General features: G+C 38.0%; 1 protein-coding gene and 2 gene segments (V, D, J or C); all 3 read right to left on the bottom strand.

Annotated features, from left to right (window-relative positions):
* Window positions 1-1,152, bottom strand: part of LOC139300097 (uncharacterized) — a 48,827-nt gene extending 47,675 nt beyond the window's left edge. Inside the window, exons 1-2 of the mRNA XM_070923084.1 lie at window positions 1,110-1,152; window positions 720-1,019 (exon numbers count right to left, since the gene is read on the bottom strand). Coding sequence (XP_070779185.1) covers window positions 720-1,019; window positions 1,110-1,152 — 343 coding nt within the window. The remainder of the gene's footprint in view (window positions 1-719; window positions 1,020-1,109) is intronic.
* A 3,259-nt stretch (window positions 1,153-4,411) lies between these two features.
* LOC139299941 (Ig heavy chain V region 3-like) lies at window positions 4,412-4,989 on the bottom strand. The segment is given in 2 exon segments: window positions 4,412-4,830; window positions 4,944-4,989. Coding segments are annotated over 2 exon segments (465 nt in total).
* Window positions 4,990-6,145: 1,156 nt separating this feature from the next.
* LOC139299940 (Ig heavy chain V region 5A-like) lies at window positions 6,146-6,640 on the bottom strand. The segment is given in 2 exon segments: window positions 6,146-6,507; window positions 6,598-6,640. Coding segments are annotated over 2 exon segments (405 nt in total).
* Between the last annotated feature and the right edge of the window lie 5,372 nt (window positions 6,641-12,012).

Here is a 12,012-nt window from a genome sequence, read left to right as displayed (position 1 = left end):
ATCCAACAAGTTTTCAGTTCTGTGTTTTTGCTTGTAACTTGTACTGTTCCTGTGAATAAACCCCTTGCACAATATTATTTGACCAAAAATTGATTCAGTGTGTGATTGAAATTCATTTGAATTTAGTCACAACTCTCACAAAACATTATAATTGTATGAGTTCAACAAACAATGTCTTGAAAAGGTGAGATTTTGTAGAACTAGTGATCGAAGTCTCGAGCAGCGATCAGGTTTGTATCAGGAATCAGCACATCACAGATAGCAGCAGGATCCTGATCATGATAAAAAAACAATTATCAGTCTTCTTGGTGTATTAAAAGCCTGGCAGCAGCATTTTTATGAGCTGTAGTCGGTGGATATTTTGTCTGCTGATTTCAAAGTACTTTCCATTCCTCATAAGTCCTTTATTTGCATATTGTTGAAATAATCTTTAACATTTTATTTAAATCAGCTGAAGGTGTAAACAGCATGTCTCCTTGAGTGACCAGACTAGGCAGAGAAATCTATTTTAAGAACATATATATTTTTTGACATATTCAGATTTTTTTTATACTGTCCCAACACCCTGATATATACATGTTTGTTGATGAAATGTGTTTCACTGTTAATTGGCCATTATTCAATGGGAAATGTGTTGTCAAAGCCTTGACGTGCTTCAGTGCTTCTCAGACATCAGTGTTGTTCAGTTTTTGTACAGCTTTGTATTCTGATGTGTCACTGTGGCTCTCGTGCACAATAATAAACTGCAGAGTCTTCTTGTTTTAGACTCTTCACCTCTAAGTACACAAGATGTCTGGAAGTGTCTTTGGTGATGGAAAACTGGCCTTGGAGACTTTGGGCAAATATTGTGCCAGTTCCGTCATTAATGCGTCCGATCCATTCCAGTCCTTTCCCTGGTTTCTGACGAATCCAGTGCAGCCAAGCCAGAGCAAGTCCTTCCACTTTACAGGACAGCGTGACTGGTTCTCCTGCTCTGCTGACCACTGGCTCTGAGGAGGTGAGGGACTGGCCCTGAGCAGCTGAAAGAGACACAGAGTTTAGATGACGGGGCGCCAGCAGACATCCAAAGCTTCTTTTCTCTTCCTCCCCTGGATACCAACTTCACTCACCTGAAATGAGAGCCAAGAGGAGGAAACTTTGTACAACTGTCATGGTGGGAACTTGACTGAGTCTACAACTGCAAAGGCTATTATGAAGGATATATATTGTGCAGGCAGAATGGGTGGGGATTGTGCATCACTGTGTGAATTTGCATTTTACCAGTCAGAGATTTTGGAGATACAGTGTTGATACATAAAGACTAAATCTGTCAGAAAAGGAGGAGTGCTCAGTCAGTCAGTCATAAACTTTCATTTCAAAACTGATCGCTCACCTCAGTGAGGAGGATTAGAGAGAAAAATGTGGGAAAGGAAGACTTTTTGGTCCATGAGCCCAGGAAATGAAAGTTTGTCTTATAACTTATTCATTTAGCTTTCATCACAATGTCTCACAAGCACAAAATGGTGAACTACAACTGAATGAACACATGATCCAACACTTAAAATGTTCTATTAGTGTTGTGGTGAGGCGAGCGCACAAAGGGTGTGAGTATATAACTCTAGTTCAGTCCAGGGTTTGAGTGTCAGTCAAGTTAAGATCAGTCAGATAAGCAGATATGAGTGTCTTCTGATAGTGACAGAGGAGAGAGAACCTTGACACTGACTGCCATCTAGTGTTTTTATAAAAGAAAATGCAACATTATTTTTCACATACAGTACATATTGTGACCTGCTTTAGAAACCAAGTAATGCAAACATTAATGTAGCTGAAATGTGTATGTGTTTTGCTGTTTTTTATGGATGTGTTTGATGGTTATCATTGTTGGTTGATGAGGATCTTCCTCAGTGTAGGGATGCGGTCTGGTTCACTGTGCTGGATTTTACTCAGTTTTCCTTGAAGGTCATATGCATGAGAGCATATCGTCTCTCCCGACATCTGCCTGGCTGAAAAGGGAAATAAAACTCTTATGTTCTATAATGGCAATCTTTAACACATGGTTTAAAAGTTTAGAGCTTTTGTAATCATGGCCAAATTACAAAATGGAAGTCTACCCTATGATTCAATGAATCCCATAAAAATGTAACTACATTATCAGCTCACCCGAGAGTACTGTCTTTATTAATGTTCACATTTAGAACATGTGTGTGTGCTTGAGTCACATGGTCGCTGGGTATTTGTGCAGGTCTGTTGGTGGTTTGTATCACTGTGGGCTGACGTACACAGTAATACATAGCTGTGTCCTCAGGCTGCAGATTCTGTCCTTATATAGTCACTATTCCAGCAGAAGTGTCTCTGCTGTATCTGAACTTGTTCTTCAGAGCAGCATTTTGATAAAAGCTGCCACGGCTTCCTCCCCACTGATGGGAAATCCAGTCCATTGGTTTTCCTTCACACTGTCTGATCCAACCTGTTGCATAGCTGTTATCAGTCAAAGAATCTCTGACAAACACACAGATTCAGATTGTTAATGAAAACAAACTTTGACATAGTTTGACTAAATAGCATCATCATGAAATTGGCTGGTTCAGTTTTTATGCAGTCAAACACACGCACACCCTCAGTGCCGTTGCTCGTGTGTTTTAGTGTTTGCAGTTTCCAGAGGAGCAGCTCCTTCAGGCTTCCTGCTGTTCACCTTGAGATCTACTTCCTGTCTGCTGAGATGAACTGACACTGACCTTATAGTCAAACTTTACTTTTAAAATGTGCTGAGTAAGTTAACACATGATTTTTGTTCAGTGTAGAAAAGTTTCAATTATCACAATATCCAGTGTACGTGAGCAGCAGGAGTGTTGAGCTTTAGTTCAGTCGAGGGTTCGAGTATCAGTCAGTTAAGATCAATGAGAACACCAGATCTGAGTGTCTCCTTTCAGTAACAGAGGAGAGAGAAACCTGACACTGACTGCCCTCTAGTGATTTTATACAAAACAATGGAAAATTATTTTTCACTCTCATATTATGACTCATTTTCAATTCCACATAATTTACAGGCATTATGGGTCTTAATTTATAGAAATGTTAAGTATTTAAGTTTAATTTCAGCATCCAGATTGTTGTTGTGCTGTTTTTGGACCTTTGATGAACAAATGATCTTTATTTTATTTTTTTCATGTATTTAATGTTTACTAATAATATTTCTCAAAGATTATTTTATTATATAAACAAATATATGTAATGCAAAATATAGAATATAAAACAACATATACGAAAAATGTATAAAATATAAAATAACAATATAAATAGAATTTTTAAAAATAAGTCAAGATGAGTACTGTAGGATTTTGTACAGCTGCTCAACCAACTCCTGTCACTGTGGCTCTCGAGCACAATAATAAACAGCAGAATCTTCAGTCTTAAGACTGTTAATTTGCAGATACACCTGCCGTCTGCTGTTGTCTCTGGAGATGGTAAACCGGCCTTGAACTGACTGAGAGTAGTAGATGTAGCTACTGCTATCACTGATAGTTGCAACCCACTCCAGTCCTTTTCCAGCAGCCTGTCTGATCCAAGCATTCCAGTAATGGCCACTGAACCCTGAATATGTGCAGGTCAGTCTGTGGGACTCTCCAGGCCTTTTAGCCACTGGTTCAGACTCAGTCAGTGTTTGACCCTCAGTACCTACAGACAGTAAAACAGCCCATTAGTTTCTGTAATGCAGCCATATTGTCTTTGTACCAGGAGGATTGTCAATTATTGAAAAACAATTATTGTTCTTACCTGCCCAGTTCATTGACAGATGAACAGGCAAATTCCTTGTAATGTATGTTACTTGGCAATAAACAGTTTCTGATTCTGATTCTGATTCTGATTCTGACAGGATGAGAAAACCAACCAAGTAATCAGGTCTGATCATTGTAAAAGCCAGTTGTCTCTGTCCAGTCTACAGTGTGTGTGTCAGTGATTTAGTCTCTGTCCTTCACTCTGCAACACATATGTAGAGATGGAAGAGATCAGAGTTTTGCATCAACTCCTCCTCCTCAAAAGAGACACACACCATATCTCACACATCTCTAGAAAAAAATATGATTTACATAATCATCTTACATAATGATTATAATTATGATTGTCTTATTATGAAGATGCTTTTCTACTTATTAGACCGAAATTATCTATAAACAAATTAGAGGTATTTATTTATTCTGCTCAGTAGCAGCATTTAGTTGGGCGTCCATATACTGGATATAAATATAACATAGTCCAAATATATTCTCAACACCTGCTGTTAACAACCAAAAATGGGAACATTATTAACCATTATTGTTGTAGAAAAGCACATGTTAATTGTAACACCAAGAAACAGGAAGTCAAAAACAACATCAGCTGTTGCTTTCATCGTGTGCATGCATGAGTGTGTCTTTAGAGGCACTGTCTACTCTTAGTTAGTGTCATCTGACTTCATATCTTCTACTGCCACCTGTAGGTCTTTGTACACAAATGTTCTGTGGAGTTTTTGTAAAGCCTCTCTGCTTCCTATAACCAGTGTGTCTCTGGCACAGTAATACACAGCAGAGTCCTCTGGCTTTAAGTTGGACAGTCTCAGATACACCATGCTGTTGCTATCATCTCTGGTGACTTCTATTCGTCCTTGGACACTGCTGGCATAAGTGTTTCTGCTGGCATCAGAGAAGCCGCTCCCTATCCATTCCAGTGCTTTTCCTGCAGGTTGCCTTATCCAGCTCATAACACAGCAGTTAAATGTGAAGCCAGATCCCCTGCAGGAGAGACTGAGAGTCTCCCCAGGCTTTTTCAGTACGGAACTCGAAGGAATGGACTCCATACTCTGACCTGTACAACCTGATGAGACGAAAGGAGAGAGGAACCACAGAAGAAAGTAAGACAGTCATCTGGGAGGTTTTCAGGTATCAGTGACTGACCATCAGTTTGCAAGAAGCTGTAGGAGAACTCACAGGGCAGAGAGAGAGCAACCAGCAGAAGAGTGAGTGTGCTCGTCATCCTGAGGCTGGAGATGTGACCTCTGATGCTCCACACAAAGTACAAGACCAGTCAGCAGGACAGAAATACACTGCACAGACTGAAGATTTGCATCAGGATATCATGGGGAGGGCGTGGCTCTGTACAGGCACTATGTTATAGTTTAATTCAATTGTATCATTTATTTTGTATTAATTTAATGAAGCTAAATGTCCATCCATGTTGGATACAATATAACATCAGGAAACAGAACATTTCCTTTTTATTCATTTCATTTCCTTTATTCTTATAACATGTGAAAAAAACATGGTCTACCTGACACAGCGTATTAATTGATGTGACTTTTTTAAAATACTTTTGTTGTAAAAAGCTTCATGCTTGATTATTTCATGAGGAAATCTGTAAGCTGCCTGATGTTTGCAGGGTTTTGGTTGTTTGTCTCACTATACAACCACATACAAAGTAATAAATGAAAATAAAGGCTTTTTTCTTCAACTCGGAAAAAGAGAAGGTGTAACTGCATTGAATTGTAATGAAGACACATTAACTTGTAGTTTCAGTCTTTAACATCTCCATGAGGTTGACTAAAGAGTGCTGATTCTTTGAAACTGTTGCTGCTTGTATGATTAAGATTGTGACTTTATCTAAATTATAACAGCATCGACAATTTCAGGGTAACATTGCATTTTCTTTTGTATGATACAAACTACAAAAAAATAAAATAAAGTGAGTCTGAGTTGTTTTTGTAAATTACAGAGCTTTTTCAAAATCGTAGAATTCAGCTGAATTCTTGCTGTTAAACACTTTTATGCAAATACATCCACCATTTTATGAACAGGGATGTGCGGCAACTTTATCTCATACCCGTCTCTTGCATGTGAAAAAGCTTTGATGAATTATAAAGTCAATTAGGGTAATAATCACTTTATTACAGAAGACAGTGCATTTTTCAAATATGTCATTTAAGACTTTTTTAAATTTGTAAACTTTTCTCACGGACTTCAATTGACATGAATTTGACATTGATTCAAGAGGTTTAGTTTCCCAGAATGTCTCACTGTATATTACCATTTTATATAATTTCCACATCTTAGTGCTATATGCAGTATGTTCAGAGGCTGTTTTTCTGTCTTGAAATCATCAGTGGTCTGAGGGCTCCTCCTCTGGTGGCTTCATGTTACAAGTGTTCAGGCACTGAGGGGTTTTTGTTCAGGTCTACTGATGGTTTGTGTTGTTGTGGCTCTCTGGCACAGTAATACACAGCAGTGTCTTCAGGTCGCACATTCTGTCCGTTTAGAGTTGCTGTGTTGCTGGAAGAGTCTAAGTCGATACTGAACTTGTTCTTTAGTGAATCTTTGTAGTATGTGCTCCCTCCAACACGCCTTATTCCAATCCACTCCAGTCCTTTCCCTGCAGGCTGTCTGATCCAAGCTGTGTAGTAGCTGCCCACAGAATAAGAGACCTGACAGGTGATGGTCAGACGTTGACCTGGCTGCACAGTCACAGAGGCTGGCTGTGTCAACTGTTCACACTTCACACCTGTTAAAAAAGACAACATTTTGTAACAAATGATCAAGTTATAACCACAAAAGAAGAACTGTTGACTTTGACAAATCCAGAGAGACTCACAGGATCCAGCTGCCAACAGCATCAGCAGAGCTACAGAAAACATGGTTTATGTTGAAAGTGACGTGCTGTGAACTCCACCGACAGCCTGATGTGAAGTTTTTATAGCTGAGTAACGAGGAAGGTCACTGAGTTTGCATAGAATCAAACATACAAAGCATCAGTGTTGGTCTAAATGGAGCCAATAGAAGAGTCTGTCGACTGTTATTATATCTGCAGAGTGAAAACACTCAATTTTAACATTTTGAAAATGTCCCTTCATTTACGGAAATGAAACAGCTATTAACTTTGCTTTTACTGTAAACTATTTATATCTAAATGTGTTGTATTATATGATATTATATTATAGTATTATTATTATTAATAATAAAATTCAAACATTGTGTAAGTTCTTGTTTAATTGCAAACAACGATAAGCATCATTAAAACCATTCTTACTGTGAATATTAAAATGAATCATGGATAATGGAAAACATATTCATTAAATTCAGCGTTGCAGTAACAAAGATGATGTGGAGCCATGGAAACAAAAAGAGCTACCACCAAGTATATTGCTTTCTATAAGCCATGTTTACAGTGTGTTTAGCTTTTATTCAGATTATTAACACACACTTTCATGATTCATTCATGATTAACTACAAACAAATGAGCAAAGCTTTTTTTATTATTGCAGCATTTATCAATTCATTTATTTGCTTACTTACTACTTACTGACTGTATTTGCTGTGAATAGAAACACAGTGACAGCAGCCAGGATCATGTAAATAGTATGAAAACTTAAGTCTGATGCTGCTGGTTTGCAGGTTTGCATTATAGGTTTTTAATGGTTTAATGGTTTTGCAGATGTTTGAAGACATACAGAGAAACTGTTCTTAACGGGAAACCTGTGTGACAAAATGCAAAAAACTACATCCAAGTGTCGAATGTCATTCAGTTAAGATCAATAAGAACACCAGCTCTGAGTGTTTCCTTTCAGTAGCAGAGGAGAGAGAAACTTGACACTGACTGCCCTCTAGTGATTTTATTAATGAAACTACAACATCATTTTTCACTCTCATATTACGACTCACTTTCGATTACACATAATTATTATTATATTATATTATATTATTATATTATTATTATAATACAGACATTGTGTTTAATGTTTAGTAATAATATTTCTTAGAAACAGTTTTCAGGAGTTTATATGATGCAGGGACAAAAATTGTTTGAACATTTGAAAATATATGTAATGTAAAACGTAGAATATAAAACACCTTAAGAGATGAATATATAATGAATCCTATAATACATAATATAAATAATATAGGAACACTTCATGCTTCAGGCCTCTACCAGCCTGAAAGATGAATACTGTAGGATTTTGTACAGCTGTCAACCAACTTCAGTCACTGTGGCTCTCGAGCACAATAATAAACAGCAGAATCTTCAGTCTTCAGACTGTTCATCTGCAGATACAGCTGCTCTCTACTGTTATCTCTGGAGATGGTAAACCGGCCTTGAACTGACTGAGAGTAGTATGTGCTGCCACCACCACCACTACTGATATAAGCAACCCACTCCAGTCCTTTTCCAGGAGCCTGTCTGATCCAGGCCATCCAGTAGCTGCTGAATGTGAAACCAGAGGCTGTACAGGTCAATCTGTGAGATTCTCCAGGCCTTTTAACCACTGGTTCAGATTCTGTCAGAGTCTGACCATCAACACCTGTCAAGACAAGAAAATAATTAAGCATTAAAATAACGAGCATTAAGTTGGTGAAGACAAGTTCAACAAAAGATCAGTGAAGATCTTCACCTGCCCAGCAGAGAGTTAAAAGCAGCAGTCCTGTCCTATAGTCCATCATGTTAAACTGTGTGTCCACTGTTCTCTGTCCTCCTCTCTGCAGTCAGATAAGTAGAGGTGGAAGACATCTGAGTTTTGCATTGACTCCTCCTCACAGTGTGGAACTGGATTTGACTTGGATCTCAGTTGCTGTTTGATGAAACTGGAGAATGAATGTTTACTGTACATGAGTCCCTCTTGCATGTTTCAGTATTATTTGGACAATAGGTTGACAAACACATTATTTAAGGTGGTTGCTTCATTATTAAGCACAGTCTGCATCATGTGAAGACGTTGACAATGATATTCAATATCCATAAAGTGATTATTTATTCATTTTAATAGAAAAAACGCAAATAACACAAAATAACTTTTTTTTTTACTCTGCATTTAACCCCTCACTACATGGATGCCATGAATACCCATGTTTCTCAGTCAGTACAAATAAATTCCATTATTTATGTTTAATTTCTAGTCAAATTAAGAGCTTTTAAAAACAATGTTGTGAGCTGAAATAACGCTGTGATTAATTCACATAGATATTGAAAGACAGAGATTTTGGGGGGGAAATACTTCCACTGTATATTTGATATTATTGTTATTGTATATTAAACTGAACCTTGTTTTTTTAATGTATTCATTGCTAAATATGTCTTTTTCTCTCTTTGACAGTGATCTGGTGTTGAAATCATTAGTGGTCTGAGGGCTCCTCCTCTGGTGGCTTCATGTTACAAGTGTTCAGGCACTGAGGGGTTTTTGTTCAGCTCTACTGATGGTTTGTGTTGTTGTGGCTCTCTGGCACAGTAATACACAGCAGTGTCTTCAGGCTGCACATTCTGTCCGTTTAGAGTCACTGTGTTGCTGGAAGAGTCTAAGTCGATACTGAACTTGTTCTTTAGTGAATCTTTGTAGTGAGAGCCTCCAGTGTATCTCATTCCAATCCACTCCAGTCCTTTCCCTGCAGGCTGTCTGATCCAAGCTGTGTAGTAGCTGCCCACAGAATAAGAGACCTGACAGGTGATGGTCAGACGTTGACCTGGCTGCACAGTCACAGAGGCTGGCTGTGTCAACTGTTCACACTTCACACCTGTTAAAAAAAGACAAGGTTTTGTAACAAATGATCAAGTTATAACTGCAAAAGAAGAACTGTTGACTTTGACAAATCCAGAGAGACTCACATCCAGCTGCCTGATGATGTGCAGCCGTGGAAACAAAAAGAGCAATCACCAAGACTGTTGCTTTCTATAGGTCATGTTTACAGTATGTTTAGCTTTTACTCAGATTATTAAAACACACTTTAAATATGATGTGAGCTGTTTTCCTGAGAGAATGTATTTACTGTCAGCACCTCCTACATCACATTTATGATTCAATTCAAACATATGAGCACAGCTTTTCTGTAATTGCCGAAAAATTAAATTAATCTATTTGCTCTCTGACTGTATTTTCTGCAAACAGAAATACACTGACAGCAGCCAGGATCATGCAGTGTGGTTTATAGGTTGATGTTTTTTTATACTAATAATGGTTTATTCCTGCCTATGGAGAGATGTAACTATATTTTCTTCATATTATTCAGATATAAATAACTTTATTGACTGTTTTATTGCATCAAATTGTCAATGTTCTCTTCACATCTTTTCTAGACATTTCTCTGCAGTTTAAACCTGACATTAATTTTTTAATTAACTTTCTGTAAGCCATGTTCACAGCGTGTTTTTGTTTTCAAGTCCATGAATCTCCTTTAAATATGATGTAAACTGGATCCCTGTGAATTTAAAGTCAAATTCAATATGAACACAGCATAACACAAAATAAAACAGCATCTCAACAATCTGACAATCTTTCAGTATTCAAATTGTGGCAGTTTGAAGCCTCAGACATACAGAGAAACTTGGAGCTTCGAGAGGAAATTAACTACTTAGGAACTGAAACCTGAGTTTTCCACATATAGTCACACAGTCACACATGATTTCTATATTCATATCTCTGTTTAGATTTATATCGAATCAAACATTTATCATTCTCACAAAGTGTTTGGTGTAACTGTATTGTATTTTCTTGGACGACTCAAAGGAAAGATATTAATCACGTGAGTTAAGTGTGGTAAAGATGAGGACTAAAGGATTTTGTACAGCTGCTCAATCAACTTCAGTCACTGTGGCTCTCGAGCACAATAATAAACAGCAGAATCTTCGGTCTTCAGACTGTTCATCTGCAGATACAGCTGCTCTCTGCTGTTGTCTCTGGAGATGGTAAACCGGCCTTGAACTGACTGAGAGTAGTATGTGCTGCCACCATCGCTATTGATAGTTGCAACCCACTCCAGTCCTTTTCCAGGAGCCTGTCTGATCCAGGCCATCCAGTAGCTGCTGAATGACAATCCAGAAGTTGTACAGGTCAATCTGTGAGATTCTCCAGGCCTTTTAATCGCTGGTTCAGATTCTGTCAGAGTCTGACCATCAACACCTGTCAAGACAAGAAGAATAATCAGTTGCATTAAGCTGGTAATGTCAAGTTCAACCCAATATCAGTGAGGATCTTCACCTGCCCAGCAGAGAGTTAGAAGCAGCAGTCCTGTCCTATAGTCCATCATGTTAAACTGTGTGTCCACTGTTCTCTGTCCTCCTCTCTGCAGTCAGATAAGTAGAGGTGGAAGACATCTGAGTTTTGCATTGACTCCTCCTCACAGTGTGGAACTGGATTTGACTTGGATCTCAGTTGCTGTTTGATGAAACTGGAGAATGAATGTTTACTGTACATGAGTCCCTCTTGCATGTTTCAGTATTATTTTGTTGACAAACACATTATTTAAGGTGGTAGCTTCATTATTAAGCACAGTCTGAATCATGTGAAGATGTTGACAATAGTATTCAATACCCATAAAGCGATTATTTATTCATTTTAATAGAAAAAACGCAAATAACACCAAACAACTTTTTTTTTACTGTGCATTTAACCCCTCACTACATGGATGCCATGAATACCCATGTTTCTCAGTCAATACAAATAAATTCCATTTTTTATGTTTAATTTCTAGTCAAATTAAGAGCTTTTAAAAACAATGTTGTGAGCTGAAATAACGCTGTGATTAATTCACATAAATATAGTCAGACAGAGATTTTTTGGTGAAAATACTTCCACTGTATATTTGATATTATTGTTATTGCATATTATAATGAACCATTTTTTTATGTATTCATTGCTAAATATGTCTGTTTCTCTCTTTGACAGTGATCTGGTGTTGAAATCATCAGTGGTCTGAGGGCTCCTCCTCTGGTGGCTTCATGTTACAAGTGTTCAGGCACTGAGGGGTTTTTGTTCAGGTCTACTGATGGTTTGTGTTGTTGTGGCTCTCTGGCACAGTAATACACAGCAGTGTCTTCAGGCTGCACATTCTGTCCGTTTAGAGTCACTGTGTTGCTGGAAGAGTCTAAGTCGATACTGAACTTATTCTTTAGTGAATCTTTGATAGCTGAGTCAGAACTAATCCACTCCAGTCCTTTGCCTGCAGGCTGTCTGATCCAAGCTGTCCAGTAGCTGCTAACAGAATAAGAGACCTGACAGGTGATGGTCAGACGTTGACCTGGCTG

The sequence above is a fragment of the Enoplosus armatus genome, chromosome 17 (genome assembly GCF_043641665.1).
Source record: "Enoplosus armatus isolate fEnoArm2 chromosome 17, fEnoArm2.hap1, whole genome shotgun sequence".
NCBI lineage: Eukaryota > Metazoa > Chordata > Actinopteri > Centrarchiformes > Enoplosidae > Enoplosus > Enoplosus armatus.
Note: the sequence above shows the minus strand (reverse complement) of the source record. Positions and strands in the feature narration are given on the sequence as shown.